Source organism: Rhinoderma darwinii, chromosome 4 (genome assembly GCF_050947455.1).
Source record: "Rhinoderma darwinii isolate aRhiDar2 chromosome 4, aRhiDar2.hap1, whole genome shotgun sequence".
In the NCBI taxonomy this organism is placed as follows: Eukaryota; Metazoa; Chordata; class Amphibia; order Anura; family Rhinodermatidae; genus Rhinoderma; species Rhinoderma darwinii.
In genome coordinates, this window is record NC_134690.1 from 193,908,532 (window position 1) to 193,928,391 (window position 19,860).

A 19,860-nucleotide genomic window follows, 5' to 3' on the forward strand; every position below is an offset into this window, starting at 1 on the left:
ATTTTAATTTTTTTGTTTTAACAACGTTCACTGTGCGTGTTAAATAAGGCCGGATTCACACGAGCGTGTCCGTTTTGCGCGCGCAAAAAAATGCGCCGTCATCATTATGACACTCTGTTTTTTTGTTTGTAAACAGAAAAGCACGTGGTGCTTTTCTGTTTTCATTCATTTTACTACTGTTGCGCGAATCACACGCAGCACCTGGAAGTGCTTCCGTGTGCCGAGCGCGATTTGCACACACCCCTTGACTTCAATGGGTGCGTGCCGCAGGCAACACGGCCAAATATAGGACATATCGTGAGTTTTACGCAGCGGACATACGCTGCGTAAAAATCATGGACTGTCTGAACGGCCCCATTGACTAACATAGGTCCGTGCGACGCGTGTGAAAATCACGCGTATAGCACAGACGTATTATACGTTTGTCTGAATAAGCCCTAACGTTTGATTATAATAGTTCAAACATTTACGGATGCGGCAACACAAATTATATATTTTTTTTGCATTACTTTAGGGGAAAAATAAGGAAACGTTTTTTACATTTTCTTTAGTCCCCCTTGGGGAATTAATAATAATATAATAATAATAATAATAATAATAATAATAATCTTTATATAGCGCCAACATATTAAGCAGCACTTTACAATTTAGAGGGAACATGAAACAAACAATATCAGACATTACATAGTGACAAAGTTAATTTACAATTCAAACCTGAGGAGTGAGGACCCTGCTTACAAGAGTTTACAATCTATGAGGAAATAAAGGAGACACAAAGTGTAAGGGCATGACCACACATGGCGGAATTCCTCCGCAACTGTCCGCATCAATGCCGCACAGAATCTGCGTTGCAGATTCTGCAGCGGATCTGCACAAAATGTGCAGAAAATTGATGCGGACTGGCCGCTGCGGACTGCAGGAAAAGTGCTTCTCTTCTCCCTATTCAGTGCAGGATAGAGAGAAGGGACAGCACTTTCCCTAGTGAAAGTCAAAGAAATTCATACTTACCGGCCGTTGTCTTGGTGACGCGTCCCTCTTTCGGCATCCGGCCCGACCTCCCTGGATGACGCTCCAGTCCATGTGACCGCTGCAGCCTGTGCTTGGCCTGTGATTGGCTGCAGCCGTCACTTACACTGAAACGTCATCCTGGGAGGCCGGACTGGAGACAGACGCAGGGAGTTCTCGGTAAGTATGAACTTATATTTTTTTTTACAGATACATGTATATTGAGATCGGTAGTCACTGTCCCGGGTGCAGAAACAGTTACTGCCGATCGCGTAACTCTTTCAGCACCCTGGACAGTGACTATTTACAGACGTCTCCTAGCAACGCTCCCGTCATTACGGGAGCCCCATTGACTTCCTCAGTCTGGCTGTAGACCTAGAAATACATAGGTCCAGCCAGAATGAAGAAATGTCATGGTAGTAAAAACAATACGCTCCGCAGCACACATAAGATCTGCGGACTTCATTGCGGAATTTTGACTCTCCATTGAAGTCAATGGAGAAATTCCGCCATGAGTCCGCAACCAGTCCGCCACTGCTCCGCAACAGACAGAGCATGCTGCGGACACCAAATTCCGCTCCGCAGCCTATGCTCCGCAGCGGAATTGTACGCATCGTGTAAACGAACACTGCTAAATTAAAGTGAAAGTCAATGGAGAAACGGCTCCGCTGCGGATTAACGCTGCGGAGTGTCCGCAGCGGAATTTAAGTGAAATTCCGCCATGTGTGAACCCGCCCTAACAGTGTTTGTTCTGTACAATAGTCCAGCCATTTTTATACACATGGGGTGGTACACATAAAGCTGCATGAGCCGTTCACCAGCCAGTATCCGTGTATGACAGACATGAAGCGAAGGAGTGTGAGGGAATCTTATTCTGATGACTAATCTAAAAGGAGGGCCATGGAAAGGAGTCAGATTAGGGAATGTTATAGGCCTGTCTAAAAAGACGTGTTTTCAGGGCACGTTTAAAACTGTGGAATATTGGGAATTAATCTGATTGTCTGGGGTAGCGCATTCCAGAGGACTGGTGCAGCACGAGAAAAATCTTGGAGACGGGAGTGGGAGGTTCAGATTATGGAGGATTTTAATCTAAGGTCGTTGGCAGAACGTAGAGCCCGAGTAGGGTGGTAGACAGAGATGAGGGAGGAGATGTAAGGAGGTGCAGCACTGTGGAGAGCTTTGTGGGTGAGAGTAATAAGTTTTAATTTTATTCTGAAGGGGATGGGCAACCAGTGCAGTGACTGGCATAGATTAGAGGCATTGGTGTAGCGGTTGGTCATAAATATGAGCCTGGCTGCTGCATTGAGGATAGATTGGAGAGGGGAGAGTTTGGTGAGGGGAAGACCGACTAGTAATGAGTTACAGTAGTCAAGACGAGAGTGAATCAGAGCAACAATGACAGTTTTGGTGGTTTCCTCCGTAAGAAAAGAGCGGATTCTGGAGATGTTTTTGAGGTGAAAATGACAGGAGCGCGAAAGTGATTGTATGTGAGGAGTAAAGGAAAGATCTGAGTCAAAAATAACCCTGAGACAGCGGGCGTGCTGCTTAGGAGTTATGATAGTGCCACACACAGAGATGGAGACATCAGGTTTAGGGAGGTTAGTAGATGGTGGGAACACAAGGAGCTCAGTTTTAGAAAGATTCCGTTTCAGATAGAGAGAGGACATGATGTTAGAGACAGCGGACAGACAATCACTGGTGTTTTGTATTAGAGCAGGGGTGATGTCACGGGAAGAGGCATATAATTGGGTGTCATCAGCGTAGAGATGGTACTGGAAGCCAAATCTGCTGATGGTTTGTCAAATAGGAGCTGTGTAGAGAGAAAAGAGAAGCGGACCTAGGACTGATCCCTGAGGAACCCCGACAGCAAGGGGAAGAGGAGAAGAAGTGGAACCAGCAAATGACACACTGAATGAGCGGTCAGAGAGATAGGAGGAAAACCAAGAGAGAGCAGCGTCCTTGAGGCCAATCGAGTGGAGCATGTTAAGTAGGAGTGTGTGGTCTACAGTGTCAAAGGCTGCAGAGAGATCCAGAAGAATCAGTAGAGAGTATTTGCCATTAGATTTAGCCGCCAAGAGATCATTTGAGACCTTAGTAAGGGCAGTTTCTGTGGAGTGTAGAGTGCGGAAACCAGATTGTAAGGGGTCTAGAATGGAGTTAGCAGAGAGATAGCGGATAAGGCGAGAGTAGACCAAGCGTTCCAGGAGTTTGGAGATAAAGGGCAGATTAGAGACCGGTCAGTAGTTAGCAGCGCTGGATGGGTCAAGAGTTGGTTTTTTCAGTAATGGGTTTATAATGGAATGTTTAAAAGAGGAGGGAAAGATACCAGAGGAAAGAGAGAGGTTAAATATTTTAGTCAGGTGACCAGTGACAGCTGGGGAGAGGGACTGGAGGAGGTGTGAGGGGATAGGATCAATAGGACAGGTAGTAGGACGAGAAGAAGAGAGGAGCCTAGATACTTCTTCTGTTATTGAGTCAAATGCTGAGAGTGAAGAAGAGGGAGTGCGGGAAGTAAGGAGATCGATGTTACTTGGGGACTGGGAGATAATATCATGGCGGATATTGTCAATTTTAACTTTAAAATAAGTGGCCAGGTCTTAAGCACTGAGATCTGTGATTGGCGTTGGGAATTGAACAAGCAGTTGCTTGGTTGTTGGTACAATACACTGCAGTACTTATGTATTGTAGTGTATTGTAATTTTTACCAGCTATTATTAAGCAGAAGTGTAGCTAGGTTATCCTGCACCCGGGGCAAAGATTTTGTTTTTTCGCCCTCCCCCAACTTCTTTGCCCAACATCTCCTTCCACTTGTTTACTCTACCAATCAATGAGATGTAATTTTTGTTTCACTTTTTTTTTTATGTAACTCGAGCATAGAACCATTTGTACATTTTACAAGCAATATAGTTAAATAAGGTAGTTAACATAACAATAAATTAAAAGAAAATCAATTAAAAATATCAGTGTGCCTGACTAAAACAGATTGTATAACTGAGTCTAATAATGAACAGCCCCCTCTTGCAGATAGTTCCACACACACCCCTTTGTAGATAGTGCCACACACACCCCTTTGTAGATAGTGCCACACACACCCCTTTGTAGATAGTGCCACACCCCCCTTGTAGATACTGCCTCACAGCCCCCCTGTGGATATTGCCACACACACACCCTTGTAGATAGTGCCACACTCCCTACCTAGTAGAAAAAGCCACACAGCCATCGTTGTAGATAGTGCTACAAACCCCCCCTGTAGATAGCGCTACACCCCTCCCTGTAGATAGCACCATTGGGGCTCCCTTTAGGAGTGGAATCCCCAGCCAGAGCTTTGCCGACGCTCTGGCCAGTAATTCCAGGAGGAACCCCTGACGTCACTGTCCATATATAGACAGGGACGTCAGGGGCTTTCTCTAGGAGCGGAATACCTGGCCAGATCATTGGCAATGGGGGAGTGAATGGCAGAGCAGTGAGCGGTTAGTTTCCTGCTCTGCCATAGTATTCAAATGTATCTGCATCCTGAGGATGCAGATACAATTGAATATGGCAGTTGCCAGGACAATGATTTGCCGGGACTGTCTCTGTAAATCCGGGACAGTACCGGCATATTCGAGGCTGTTGGCAACTATGCCCGTGCCAGTGGCACCCCTCTTCCTTCCCTCCTAGTTGCGCCTGGTGCACATGCCCCACCTGCCCCCCCCCAAGCTACACCCCTGTATTAAACACTGCTTCATTAGGCTCCCAATCTGCCATGGCAACCATCGGCACCCCACGATTTTTTTTCACGGGGTAGGCTTTAGGATGGTGGAGGCAACCCCCTCTTTCTAATGGCGTAGATGCCACAGTCACTTATGACCGCAGCCTCTAAGTGGTTAAACTGCCAGGATCTGAGTTATCTCTGATCCCGGGTCTTGCTGTTAGGTGTCAGATGTAACATACAGCCGTCACTTGCTGAGTATGGAGCGGGCTCAGCCTGTGATCCCACTCCATACTCGCTCCTTCACAGCCATGACATACAGTTATGTCACGCATCGCCAAGGGTTTAGAAGAGTTGTCCGAGAGTGTAAGAAAATAAACTGGTTGCAGGAAATGTGATGAAATAACAAATCAAACAATACTCACCTATTAAATCCACTGCCACCCCAGCACCAATGCTCCTGTGTTCTCTGCCGGTCCGTTTACTTTTCCTGCAGTGATAATAGAATCATGCTATAGACATATCAAAACAGTTAAGTCATGAAATCCAGGTACAATGAACAGTAAGCCTAAGATACATGGACTTATCAAGAAGCATGATGGAAAAAATAAAATTGTGTTTCTACACAATATTTTGGCTATTAGAATTCCTTGCACTTTTTTTTAGAAAAATAAGTTTTCCTTTCATAAAGAAGAGGATGAAAATATTCAATTATCTGCTACAAAGTGATTCGTTTTCACCATTACGTTGCACGCATCTGCGTGATTGTATGATCTTGCATAACAGTTGCAAATGTAGCGAGTCCCAGCACAAATGTAGTGTAAGTTCCACAATATGCAACCAATTTTAGGCGATATTTGTGTGTAAGTACTCTACTAACTGACGTAATTGCTAAAAGTGTTCTCACCGTTTGTTTATTTTGCATTAAATTCTAGCCATATATTTTTCATAAGAGAGGTGCCTAAGATACCCAAAGTATTCTTTTGGTATCTTGAAGACACAAATCTTAAAGTGCATATGCCCTTTAATTTTTTCTTTAATCTAATAAGATCCAAAATATTGAGCTGCCAGCGATCAGAGCTATTTTTTTTTTTCAAATCCCCTACCACTTTTACTGAAGACCGTTCTATGCAGCTGCCATTGAATTAAATGATAAACCTGTCTTCAATAAGCTTCCCCTGGTGGTGGCTGTAGGAAGCCATGATTTTAGCATTTAACTCTTTGGTTGTGTAAAGGGGGCAGGGATTTTTTGAAACTCTGTAACATAAAACTTAACTTGACTCCTATAAATATATGTGCTAAATGAAATCACAGCATGTAGGAACTATTAATTAAACAACAATAACAACAGATAGATACAATCGATCAGTGTCAAATTGATGCAGATAATTGTAAATTTGACCCTGAAAAGTAAAGGGTTATAAATGCAGTAGACTGTCATATATTATAAACTGTATTTTAATATAAGTAACTTCTCAACATGTTTCAAGAGGAACTGTCATATGCCCAAAAACTGCAGCTTACATCTAAGATTTTCGATTTATGTCGACCTCGCGGATTCTAGCACTTTTTTTTTTCTAGCCCCCACCATTCCTGAGCTATCGGTGCCGTTAATTTTGGTGCCTTATATACAAATGAGACCTTTGACTGTCAAGTGTGAAGTTACCACTTAGCAAGTGAGCAGTATTAACCGCCCACTTGACAGTCAAAGGCATTATTTGCATATAAGGCACCAAAACTGATGCCACCGATATCTCAGCGGAAAAAAAACACCAGAATCTGTGAGGCGCAGGCAATCAAACTAATACGTCAGCTGCATTTTTTGGGGCAGATGACAGGTCCTCTTTAATGTCTCAGGATCACTGAACCTTTCATTATATTTACTGTCACTTTCCACCCAGGATGCAAGGCAGACGGATGGGCTATTCAGGGAGAACCATAACTAAGAGCACAAGTGTAAGTGGAGAGATCTACAAGCTAGAACACAATGATGGAAGCCAGTCTGATACAGCTGTGGGTACAGTAATGATATGTGGAAAGAAGAGAAGACCAAGCTTGAGTGCCAAAGTTGTTGCCATGGTGTCCCGGAGAAGTAGAAGCACATCACAGCTTAGCCAAACAGGTGAGTGGTACTGTTTTCTTCCACATAAGTTACCAGTGAAAAGTACTTGCTATTATTATTCTACAGGAGCAGTCTTAAAGAAAAAAAGAAGAAACGTTCTGTATATTGATGAACATACTATATAGTTGCTGTCTTTTGTAATAGGATTTATGGTGCTGTCCATGGCCTACAATTGCTCAGGAATGCAAGTTCTGCTTACCTACTTATTTCTTTAATGTAATGTTAAATTAGTTTTTTGGTTTTTTTTATTCATCAAGTGAATATGCCTCATACCTGATGATTATATGGTGCGTACTGCTTTTTGCTTTCTTGTAACATTTCTAACAGAGGCGTAAAACCTTTGTGTGTGGTACTTGAATTGACCAGTGTCTATATACCTTATTCATTGTGGCTCTAGTCTGTTGGACTATAAATTATAAATGAACCATTCAAATCCTCTGTTGCTGCCATTTACAGACATGAAAACGTCTTTATCACATACATATCACATTTTATATTACTGTATTGGTAATGCATTGCATCGCTTCTAGAATAGTTGTATAACATTAAAGAGGCTCTGTCACCAGATTTTGCAACCCCTATCTGCTATTGCAGCAGATAGGCGCTGCAATGTAGATTACAGTAACGTTTTTATTTTTTAAAAACGAGCATTTTTGGCCAAGTTATGACCATTTTTGTAGTTATGCAAATGAGGCTTGCAAAAGTCCAAGTGGGTGTGTTTAAAAGTAAAAGTCCAAGTGGGTGTGTATTATGTGCGTACATCGGGGCGTTTTTAATACTTTTACTAGCTAGGCGCTCTGAAGAGAAGTAACATCCTCTTCTCTTCAGAACGCCCAGCTTCTGACAGTGCAGACCTGTGACGTCACTCACAGGTCCTGCATCGTGACGGCCACATCGGCAGCAGAGGCTACAGTTGATTCTGCAGCAGCATCAGCTTTTGCAGGTAAGATCGACTTACCTGCAAACGCTGATGCTGCTGCAGAATCAACTGTAGCCTCTGGTGCCGATGTGGCCGTCACGATGCAGGACCTGTGAGTGACGTCACAGGTCTGCACTGTCAGAAGCTGGGCGTTCTGAAGAGAAGAGGATGTTACTTCTCTTCAGAGCGCCTAGCTAGTAAAAGTATTAAAAACGCCCCGATGTACGCACATAATACACACCCACTTGGACTTTTACTTTTAAACACACCCACTTGGACTTTTGCAAGCCTCATTTGCATAACTTCAAAAATGGTCATAACTTGGCCAAAAATGCTCGTTTTTTAAAAATAAAAACGTTACTGTAATCTACATTGCAGCGCCTATCTGCTGCAATAGCAGATAGGGGTTGCAAAATCTGGTGACAGAGCCTCTTTAATGATTCACTTTACGGTTGGTATACGGGACTACTGACATTTTTCATCGGGTGTATGTATTTTTCATAGTGAGAGGTGGAAATGACAGAAAAAAAACATTTCTGAGGCTGGTGTGTGTGTGTGTGTGTGTGTGTGTGTGTGTGTGTGTGTGTGTGTGTGTGTGTGTGCGTGCGTGCGTGCGTGCGTGCGTGCGTGTTTTCTATAATTTAGAGCTTATAGCAATGCATAATGCAGCACGTCGTTGCTCTAGTTTTTAAAATAATGTTTTACTGAGCAGCACCTGACTAGCTTATCTATTATCCATGAAATACTGAAACTATACTGTGCTATACTGAAATTATACTGTACTATACTGTACTTGTATACATTAGTTGCAACCCTCCTTTATAGATTACCTATTGTTATAAATTTATTTTGCATAAATCAGTAGTGTATGTGAATGCATGAAACTTTGCACTCTATCTTTAAAAGAGAAAGTGGTATCTTCCTAACCTTACATCAACCTGTAGTACCCCTTTACCTGCCTGAAGTACAGAAACCTCTAGAGCAGGGGTCACCAGCCTTTGGCACTCCAGTTGTTGTGAAACTAATTAAATGTAATGCCACATGATCTGTGGCGTAGCTTTAGGGGTCACAGTTGTCACTGGGCCCCAGTGCCACATCAAGCCCTTCAGTCTGAGGTATAACTACCACCAAACCAGCCATAGCGGCTGCTACGGGCCTGCAGACTCAAGGTGGCCCCACACACAAACCCCTGATGCTGGCCAGCGTCAGGATCTTGTGTGCAGAGGAGCCTGGAAGTGAAGAGAAGTCGGGAGAGAGGAGTGTTAAAGGGGTTTTCCCTAGCCATTTGGATATTTATTACATCATTCGCGGGCCAAACAAAAATATCAACTTAAAAATTAGCCTGCTATATTTGGTCAAACATTTAATTAACTCACCCTTAATATGATGGGTGGAACTGCTTCTCTTTGGTGAGGCGTGTGATGTTAGCCGGTATTGATGATGTTGCTACTGTGTCAGTCTGGAGCGCAGTCGACAATTTGCAACAGTAAGTTTTGAAAATAACTGCTCGCACAGTAAGTTGTTTCGACTTACTTACTTAAAAGGGTTTTCCTATCAGGGACATTTATGAGATATCCACAGGATATGTCATAAATGTCAGATAGATGCGAGTCCTCTGGGACCCGCACCTATCTCTAGAACGGGGCCCCCTAAACCCAGTTCTACCTCTCTGTGTTCCGGCTGATTTCTGACCATGAAGAAGAAAACAGTGTATCTCGCTGAGCTACGCTGTTTCCGTAACTCCCATAGTAGTGAATGGCAGTTATGAAAGCAGCGTAGCATGCGAGTTACGCTGTTTCCGTAACTACCATTCAGTTCTATGGGACTTACGAAAACAGTGTAGCTCAGCGAGCTACGCTGTTTCATTTTTCATGGTCAGAATTCACCTGCATCAGCCGCAACACAGAGAGGTAGGACAGGGTTTAGGGGGCCCTGTTCTAGAGATAGGTGGGGGTCCCAGAGGTGGGACCCGCATCTATCTGACATTTATGACATATCCTGTGGATATGTCATTAACGTCTCTGATGGGAAAAGCTCTGACTTTGTGTTCTCCTCTAAAACAGTTCCTGTCACATTTGTAACAGCTTGTAGCACAAAAACCACAGAGGCAGCAGTGGTCAGAGTGAGGTCGGTGTGCGCTGTGACGGAAGTGGAACAGTCCAGTCACTTGACCTCACGTCACTGACGTGAGGTCAGGTGACTGGACTGTGCCAGCCCTGGAGTGGAACAGTCCGGTCACCTGACCTCACGTCAACTGACGTGAGGTCAGGTGACCAGACTGGTCCACTCTGGGGCCGGCACACATCGATCTCACTTAGACCGCAGCCGCCATGCTTGGCTCCGTCCCCACCCTGCTCCTAAATGTAGAGTGAGTAGGGCGGACAGGACTGAGAAGCGAATGACGTGGCAGCAACGTGGTCTGAGTGGGGTCGGGACAGACAAAATGATCTCGCAGGCCTTATACGGCCCGCGGGCCGGAGGTTCCCCACCCTGCAGTAGAGGAAGGGAAATTGTGAGGTAGAATACGAATGTGTCTAAGGGCTTATGTACACGGCTCAGCATCAGTGCAAGGAGGCTGTTCTCTAGTATGGCGATATTAGAATACTTAGTGTATTAAAAAAGTACATAACTTATCATAAAACTCTTCTAATGGATGATGAGATGAAGCAAAAGACACGGCGCCACATAGTGCAGGTTACCCAGGTAAAAGTAGGTAGATGAGAAGAGTGATACTCACCTGGTAACGATGTTAAAAAAGCGATGGAGAGATGAGGTGCTGCTGCTGCCAGGACTCAAGGCCGGTGATTCAGATGAAAGACCGCGAAGAATATGCTGGGTGAGCTGGAAAGGAGTCTCCGAGGGCGCTGCTGCACATGGATAGGACCGAAAGGACAAGAACTTCGGAGTGATAAAGTTTATTGGTAATATGACTACGCGTTTCAATGCCGTACCGGCATCTTCATCAGGTCATCAGGTTGACCTGATGAAGATGCCGGTACGGCATTGAAACGCGTAGTCATATTACCAATAAACTTTATTTATTATCATCACTCCGAAGTTCTTGTCCTTTCGGTCCTATCCATGTGCAGCAGCGCCCTCGGAGACTCCTTTCCAGCTCACCCAGCATATTCTAATGGATGATTAATACTAAAGATATATTTCTGTTTTCTATTTAAAATTGCCAATTAAGTTTAAAAGTTAAGAAACATTTTAATAATATATTCTCAAGAGATGGTTTAATCACATCAAGATGAAAAGCAAAAATATTTGTAAAGACTGTTATCAAAATTAGGTCAGTGAGTTTCAGCATGGTTACGATTATATAAGTTTCAATTCAAACATCTTAAAAGCTTGGTATGTCATTGCCCTAAGCAAATTCACGTAGAATGAAGCAACGGATGTGGACAGGCTTTAAGTGGCCTCCTTTTTAATCTGCCTTAAAACTCTGAGATATTTGGCTACACAGCAGAATGCTAGTCACGGCTAGAGAGATAAGGAAAAGGTAAGAGAATTCCTTTCAATTGATATGTTGTTATCTCTGTTTACTCAAATCTGACATGTTTTTTCTCAGAGGTTTTTAAATTCACTTTGTGATTTGCCACCAGTCAACATGAATATTTTTAATTTAGTCTCATTACTTATCTGTTACGATTATATTGAGTTATATCTCATTGATTTGCATCTCTACGATCTATTAGCCTGCGTTTGCAGATTTTGGTCTCGATTCTGAACAATAACAGTATAAATTGGTGCATGTAAATGGTTAATCTTATTGCCGAAATCTGTCTAATCTGCAGGAAAATGTATTGGACCTGCTTAAAAATTGTGTTTGACAAACACCATTACGCCTTTGATCATTTCTAGTAGATAGTGAACTGACAAAAAAGTGCATTATTTAATGGCAACATTTTTTGGGTGTTAATGGGCTGTGCAGACCATCGATTTCAGTATTACTATTGGTCTGATTAGCAGGCAAAATTCTATACATGTAATACCAGCCTCAGAAAATAGTTGAGTATTGTAACTTTATCCTATTAGGTTGTTTCTCTAATGTTTTCATTAGCCCTCGTTGAGTTGATTTTTCTATTCATCAGGCATCCTGTGCATGTAATGCATCTCTCATATATTTAATGCAACTTGGGTGATCAAAATATCCATCTATATAATGTATATAGTGCTTTATCCGGTTTTTTTCCCCAGATCTATTCAGTGTTAGTGATCTTTACATTAGAGATTAGTAGAGGAGACCTCCACTTTTGATATTAAATTAAAATGAAATATGTTTTCCCTCCATGCTCAGGTGTACACCACCTATTGAATTGTAGAAATGATAGGAAAGGGGAGAGGAGGAAAAGGAGCGTGGAGGGTTAAAAGTCGCCTTCAATTTTAGTATATTGATACCGACTGGAATAAGAGCAGAAAGATTATGTTGTGCAATGTCCCCTTTTGTTATTGCCACGTTGTAAAGTATTAATAAATTGTTACAATGTGTAGTTGCGACTTATATCTGATATTGTGTATTACACAATAGACTATGAACTAGCAGTTCATTACGATAGATACTATTTGTTCACAATGCTGACCAAGGTGCATATCTAACTAGGATTGAAACAATAGCGTTGTATATAAAACGCACTAGCAAACCAACTGCTTACCGGCATAATTTGCAGTCCGTATTGCACTATAGTATAACCAACTAACCAATTGGAACGACACCAAAAACGCAATCAGGCAATACGCAGTTGCTCACAGAATCTGAATACAACCTCTTGCGGAGTGCTTATGCAAGGAATTTCACACATACCAATTATCCTTGCAGCACTACCTCTTCTATTCTCACCAAAGTAGTGAAAGCAACTAACAGATTTTCTACTTTGTTGAATCAGATATAAGTCGCAACTACACATTGTAACAATTTATTAATACTTTACAACGTGGCAATAACAAAAGGGGACATTGCACAACATAATCTTTCTGCTCTTATTCCAGTCGGTATCAATATACTAAAATTGAAGGCGACTTTTAACCCTCCATGATCTTTACATTAGAAATGTTAAGCAAACTTTTCACAGAAAGTTAAATTATACTATACCTGCTTTGTCTTCATTGTGGAGATCTCATACCAAACTGAAATTTGAGGAACAAGTCAAACAATTTAACAATGTATGCAATTTTTGGGATATTTAGCTAAGGTTGTACAACAATTTTCCGATATATTGTCAGATTTACTTATAAGAATGACTCCTTTATTAGCAGGAGGGATCCTATAAAAGAACAAGGAAGCTTAAAAGGATTTTTCAGACCCTAAAAATAAAGTTCTATGGAACTAATATCGAAAAATTAGAAACTTTTAATTAAATACACTCTTTAGCAATGATCATTTGAGACATTCTTCCCTAGAGCCTGTTAGCAGATAAGTTTCTATGCCTTTTGGTCCACAGGCAATCTGTATTCTGCGTCACAGGTTAATGGCATTTTAATAAATATGTAGAAGGGTTTTGTTGTACCATTTGCTGTTTGTTATATGGAGAAAAGGGCTAAAATCTAGCTGGCCAATTAGCAAGAGGTTATAATCCCTATCCACCAAGTTCATGGATTTGTGATTTTGTTTTGCCCACAGAACTGCAATACAGACAGCATTCCTACAGAAAGAGCCTCTCCAAAACATTAAGGAACCAGTATTTTAAGGGTTTAATGTGCTGGAGCTACAGTAATTTGCCATCTGGAATGGAAACAAAGTATTATCATTGTTATTATTATTTTCATATCATTTACCAATTTAATAAACAAAAGTTTTGGATCAGAGTATACATCCACAGTTCCTCAATTGAATTAACACAAGTCTCCTTGGGACACTCTCCTAAACTGATCCTCAATCAAGAGCCATAAACACATAGTTACAGCATGATGCTGGATTAAAAGCTTCATTCTCAGGCAAGATTCACTATTGTCTGGACCCCTTGGATTCCATCCTACAATTTTTGAGTAGTTAGAGGCCCACCACTCTCTTTACTTCAGTGCCCCTTCCATTCTCCGTTACTTCCTTTCCCTTCTTTAGGTTAATTTCGTTTTTCTCTTTTTATACTTTGCAAGATTTGTATGGAGCATTGAACTTTGCTTCTGAGATTGTATGGGGTATTAGTCTGGCCTTATGGATTGTATGGAGCATTAGTCCAGCTTAAAAGATTCATTAGGGGGCAAAAACTTTACATGTAATCCCGGTTTCAGAAAATAGTTGAGTATTGTTCCCGCCTCTGAGATTCTGTGCGGTATAAGACTAGTCTAGTTCCCTTTTGCCCCCTCCGATCATGATTAATTTATCTTGTTAGTATATTCATAGCTGATCTTTTGATTTATGTTGACACCTTTTATTTATCATTACTTTTACTCTTTTGTTTTATGGTTGGATAACTAGTTAGTATTCCCTGTTGAAGGGTGGTTTCTGTTGTTTTTTACAGACCTTGGTTTGACCTGGATAATTGTGAATTCTTTCTTTGAATGCACATATACCTTGACTTCTTGTGAATTTTTGTATACCTCATTCTTAGAAAACGTATACTATTGAAAAAAAGTGGTATTAACTTTAAAGATACAGTAGATTCCCCTAGAATGAATAAAAAGGACTGCTGAGAAGTTGTCCGCAGTGACGGATCAGATTAGGGCTCTCATTTTCCAAAAGTAAATCTGTTAAATAAATTCTATTCAGGCATTGCCTAGTTGTGTCTGTTTGTGAGGAAGCTGAATGATAAGCACCATTACAACCCCTGTAGGGTTTGTCACTCAACTTTCTTGGACACTAGACTGATAAATCTGCTTGGTTATGTATTGATACATCCCTTGCTCCTACATTATATTGCTCCATAACTTGTCATTTAGGAGTATGAGAAAGGTGAGTGACAATTCTTGTGTGAGCTGTAATGGGGTCCATATAGTTTGTCAAGAAACAGATACAGGTAGTAAACTGCTGAGTTGCTCTTTTTGGACAGTTTTGGCCAGCATTTATTCTTAGGCAAAGTGACCACTAAATCTTCACATTACTTCCCTGTTGCATAGCCAATATTTTATCCTTATGCGGCCACCACTAATGAACGTTACTGTTCTTTCCCAAGATGAATTACCTCAACACTGTTTATCTGATCTGTTAGCATAATCAGATATTACAAACATTAGAAGTGGAATTTGCTGCTTTTTATCTATATGATAAATGTTCCTTTGTCAGCTGGACAAATTGGACAAAAAGTTAAAAAGGTCAAGGATATAATTATCATTTAATAGGAAGCAAAAACAATCACAGCGATTCCATTTTCCAGAGCCCATCCATACAATGTCTCTTCAATTAATTGTATGTACCAAATGTATCATTGATCTGTTTTTAAAATCTCTAACACTTTTACCCTGAATAATAATAACAAATAGAAATGAATGTTATTTATTTAAACGTAGTTCTTTACCTTTGACTATCATTGGCTCTGCAGTCAATGCATATAAAGAATAAAAATAAAGAAGTAATATGAAGATATATAACTAGGATTTACAATCTATCCTTATCATTTTTTCTTTATTGAAACCATCAAGAAGCAGGTTATCCGCTATCGCTGAATTATTTTTTATATTATGAATCATTATATGTACCAAAACAAAAATAAAAATTTCACATTGCTCCATAATCCGCATGAATAGTAATTATGTGAAGTCTTTTTGTCCAAAGTTCAACAGCTTTTCCTCCAGAAATGTCAGTGTCTAGTCATTGAATAACAAAAAGTATTTGTCAAGCTTGATATTCCATGGTGCTGCAGGCTGGTGTCCAGGTATCGTTCTTCCTTCTCCCCTCTCTCCTCATGTTCCTGGCAGAATGTCCTCCAGGACTGTGGGTTTAGTGGGACTGCCCTGAATTCAGGTTCCACTCTCGCTATACCAGGAGTTCCCTCCACTATCCCTTCAAATCCTGAAAGGTTCTTTGAGCCAGGTGCCCATCGGGACTTTAGAATCTAAAATATTTATATGTTATCTGTTTTTTAGGCATAATCAGGTCAGTTAGCAGGTCATTGCACCACGCAGTCATTATACCTTCAATTTTGCCTTCTGCTGGTTGAGAGACCTAAGAGAGAGTGCTGGAAAAGGTGAGTATTGTATTTGGAGGAATATGGGGCTGTGGTTTGCGCTGTATATGAAGAAAAAAGTGGTGGGTAGTCATGAGAGCATGTAATAGGCACTTATGGGCGGGCATGTGGCAGTCAGTGTGTGGTGGGGTGGTAGATGGCTGTCTGTATATGGAGGCATTTGTCTTGCACTTTGTATGTAAGGGAATTTGAATATCTCTGTATGATGTGCTGTGGCTGTCAGTTTATTTGCACCCTATTTCTAGTATTGCTAAGATGGCTCCAAAAGTTCATAGAAAGCACTAGACTACCAAAGTTGAGAGATTTGAGACCTATACAGAGAGATACGAGCACAGCTAACATTGTACCAGAATGGCCGCACTCCCACACCCAGGAGTGCAGTAAAATGTAGTTCTGTAGTGAGGTCACTGAGGAGGAAGGTTTTGGTAGGGTAGTACCTAGATATTTCAATGCCTGTACTGCATAAACAATGAACTGAATAAAAAGTGAAACCAGCAAGATAGGTCATGAAGATATGTTATGAGGATGCTAGATTTGACATTAGCTGACTATAGATCCAGTGTTATTTAAAAGTGGAGCGTCACATATTAATAACAAATAATAATTTGATATTAAATTATGTTAATGGATAATAGTGTTACTAATTATTAGGTACAAATCAAAGGTGTAGATTCACCTAAAAATGGCATATTTTGGAAGATTACAATATGTCCATGGTTTTTAATACACAGATGATGGGCACTGCACAAGCTATCTTAATTTTGTACTATTACTGAAATAGTTTGTGAACCTTTCATTTCCGATGATCTGATTGATCATGTGTTGATTTGAAAACATTTTAATCTGTTTTGTTATATGGAAACATATAGCCTCATCTATAAAATAATCACACAGTGCTTAAAGGAACACTAAACCCAGAAATGATTGATAAAAGTAAGAAGGAGATATATTTGCCACCACTGTTTATTAGTCTGCAGAATTTTCTACATGTTCCTGAAACAAACAGTATTGTGGAGAACCCAGGGGTTAGTATCCAGCTGATCTGTTCCATTTTCACGTGGAGATGGACTGAGGGGTGGGGCTTAGCAAAGGGGCGGGTCTAACAATCTTTTTGTCTTACTGCAGACAGGGCAGAGGGGTGAGGTTCCTGCCTCTAGCCTTTGTTTTCTGGCAAGGCACAGAGCAGTAAAGAGGAGAAGGGGGAACATGCCCCTGGGACACACGGAGAAGAAGTCCTTATATATTTCTCCCTTTTAATTAGAAAATGAGACAATTGGGGTCAAACGAAGAGAGGAGATGAATTGTTGGGATGTTTTTTCATTTTTTGTTCATTTATGTTTAGCATTCCTTTAACTATTAATGCCATATGTGCACCAAATTATCTAGGCAATATAGTACCTACATAAATAGAGCTGCAAAATGTTTTTGACTTAGTTTTAGACAGGTTAGTGAGTTGATACCTTTGTACCTAGTTATCCAAACTGTATGTATAGACCTATGCTTTGCCATATAGCTGAATATATAGATGATCTGTGATCGGTCATCTTAATGTGGGCAGATCAGCCATAGAGTCATCTGAATTAACAAGCATACAGTATGTAATCAAACATGGTCCATACTGTACTAGTTCTCAAGATTTTAGCACAGGGACTGAATTAGCAAATAAAGTACAAAGTTTCTTGAGGCTCAAAGTTCAGCTCAATAAACACTATAAGCTCAAGCCATAGAATTAATTAAAATAATTTAGATATAATTAAATACTAGAATTAATGCTTCAGGAAACCTGTACCTCTACTGACAAGTCTAATTTAATTAATACTTGTATTTTACATGAAATAACATATTTTCTATTAACGTTGTGTTGTGTCGTCCCTCTGTTATTCCTCCTAGGCATTATGAATAAATGGACAACAGCTCGTTACCATTCCACTTTGTTAAAGTGGTGTATTTCTACACAGTCTCACTCTGTCAGCACCGATAAGACATTTTCAGTCTGTGTAGGGACTCACCCCCAACTGGTAAAACCCAGTTGTCAATTTATTATTAAATTTGTAGTAGGAATAACAGAGGAACGGCACAACGTAGAGTTCTAAGAAAAGGTGCTTCAGAATTGTTACTTCATGGGGAATGCAATTATTTACTAAAACAGACATGTCAGAAGAGGTGACGGATCCTCTTTAAAGTGGTCGTCCCAACTGGACAGCCCTCTGCGTATGCACTGTTAAGGCATATATGAGCTAATATTTTTGCAGTGTATGGTGGTGGCACTGTATTGAATGAGGCAATTGACAAATTGACTTCCGACGCACTATATGTAGATAATTTATTTAGATATCCCACTACTAAATACTGTTAAAATAGCTCTTGTTACAGGGTCTGTATTTATTATCACTTCATTTCTTCATTGTAAAAGTCTGAATAATTTAATTTTGATACATTGGGACAGTTTGACCCTGTATGGGCTTGACTAGCTGAAGAGTGTCGGGTCTATTCTTCACTAGTTGTCGGTCTAGCCTGCTGTGCTGCACCCAAGGTAGAAACGATATCGTCACCCTGCTAAGTACTCTGTGGTGAGCAGGGAAATTAACAATTTAGTTATAATGTTTGCTTTTATTATGTTTTTGGTCTTATATCTGAATGTGAAGTATGAGATTAAAAGAAAATATATATATTGCAAAGGTAAGGGCCCTACTTTCAAACTGTATGGGCTGCAAATTTTTGATGCCAACCCCAACATGTTACAGAGGGTAAAACTTAAATCACTAAATGTGCTCAAAACCAGGTGTTTATGTTCCATTAATTAATAAAGCACTCCTCCATTATTTCTTTGAGGTGAAATCAGTTACGTAAGACTAATTTTTAAAGACAAATAAAAAAATTTTTAAAATTAAAACTGATAAATCCAACATACGTACCCTTACTCCGGGTTCAGTGATAGGCTACCAATTAATCTCTGATGCATGAAGTATTTTGACCATGACTAATCTCTTTGTGTGGATCTCTGCTGTTGTCACAAAGATCAATAATGCACTTGACAGTGACATTTTTGGGATGACTGCAGTACATGTTCCCTGTGTAAACTCTGACTTCACTCTGTAAGCACATTATTCAAGATAAAGCAATTGTTGCTAATCCATATTGACTACAGGTCTCAAGTAAGCAGTCACATTCATTCACACCGTTTGTGAATGCAATATGTGAATGTAGTGGATTCTACTGAGCACAGTGTTCGATAAACATTTATTTGATGCCAGATTACCATAAAGGGTCAGAGACTACCGGGTTTTACATAATCCGGCCGAAATATGAGCAGTTTACAGTTACTGACTGCTAAAAAATCTTTTGATTGTAATGGTTGTATAATAAATCATTGTTATAAACTATTTTGGATCATTAGTCATTATTTATGTGATTGGAGCATATCACATGATTTGTCCAATGCAATGATTGGTCACTATTTTATTAGCCCGTGTTCCCTGTCGTTGTTTACAATTGAAGATATTTTTTGACATACCATCATAATTGATCTGCTCAAATAGTCCCGCTTAAATGAGAACTCTAGGGTCCAGCTTTAATGTATATTATTTATTTGCTATATGCATAATTCGACCTTATTCACTGGCAGTGCCTGTATGGTGGCCCAGAGAGTCTCTATGGTTAGGAATTACGAAGCCATAGGCACTCAATGTGCCACCCTACGATGCCTCCATAAGGCACCGGATTATAACGTTATTCTTCCCTAAAAGTAACGTGCATGAGCCTTAAGTCTAATTTACTGATTACGTTTATTTTATCCTTTTGTTTTTTTTTCCAACTTTTAATATGTGTACATTTCTTGTATCAATCCCTGTTTTCAGAATTATCATAATGTTTTTTCATGTTTATGTGTAGTTGAAGACTTCCCGGCCATTAATAGATAACAGACACAGTTCGATTCTACTTACTCATCTTCAAAAAAGATGACCTAATAAGGACTAGTGTTTTAAACAAACCTTTCTGCGTA

At 40.4% G+C, this 19,860-nt stretch overlaps 1 protein-coding gene across 13 annotated transcripts in view; it reads left to right on the forward strand.

Moving 5' to 3' along the window:
• The window catches only part of RIMS1 (regulating synaptic membrane exocytosis 1), a 318,140-nt gene that overhangs the window by 241,249 nt on the left and 57,031 nt on the right, over positions 1-19,860 (forward strand). For 10 of the 13 annotated variants that reach the window (XM_075862029.1, XM_075862016.1, XM_075862018.1 and 7 more), the window contains one exon: positions 6,598-6,818. The exons of 2 other annotated variants lie outside the window; for them this stretch is intronic. In XM_075862029.1, coding sequence (XP_075718144.1) covers positions 6,598-6,818 — 221 coding nt within the window. Of the gene's footprint in view, positions 1-6,597; positions 6,819-11,167; positions 11,240-19,860 lie in introns of those variants that run through there. One more of the 13 variants, XM_075862028.1, reaches the window with a different exon arrangement.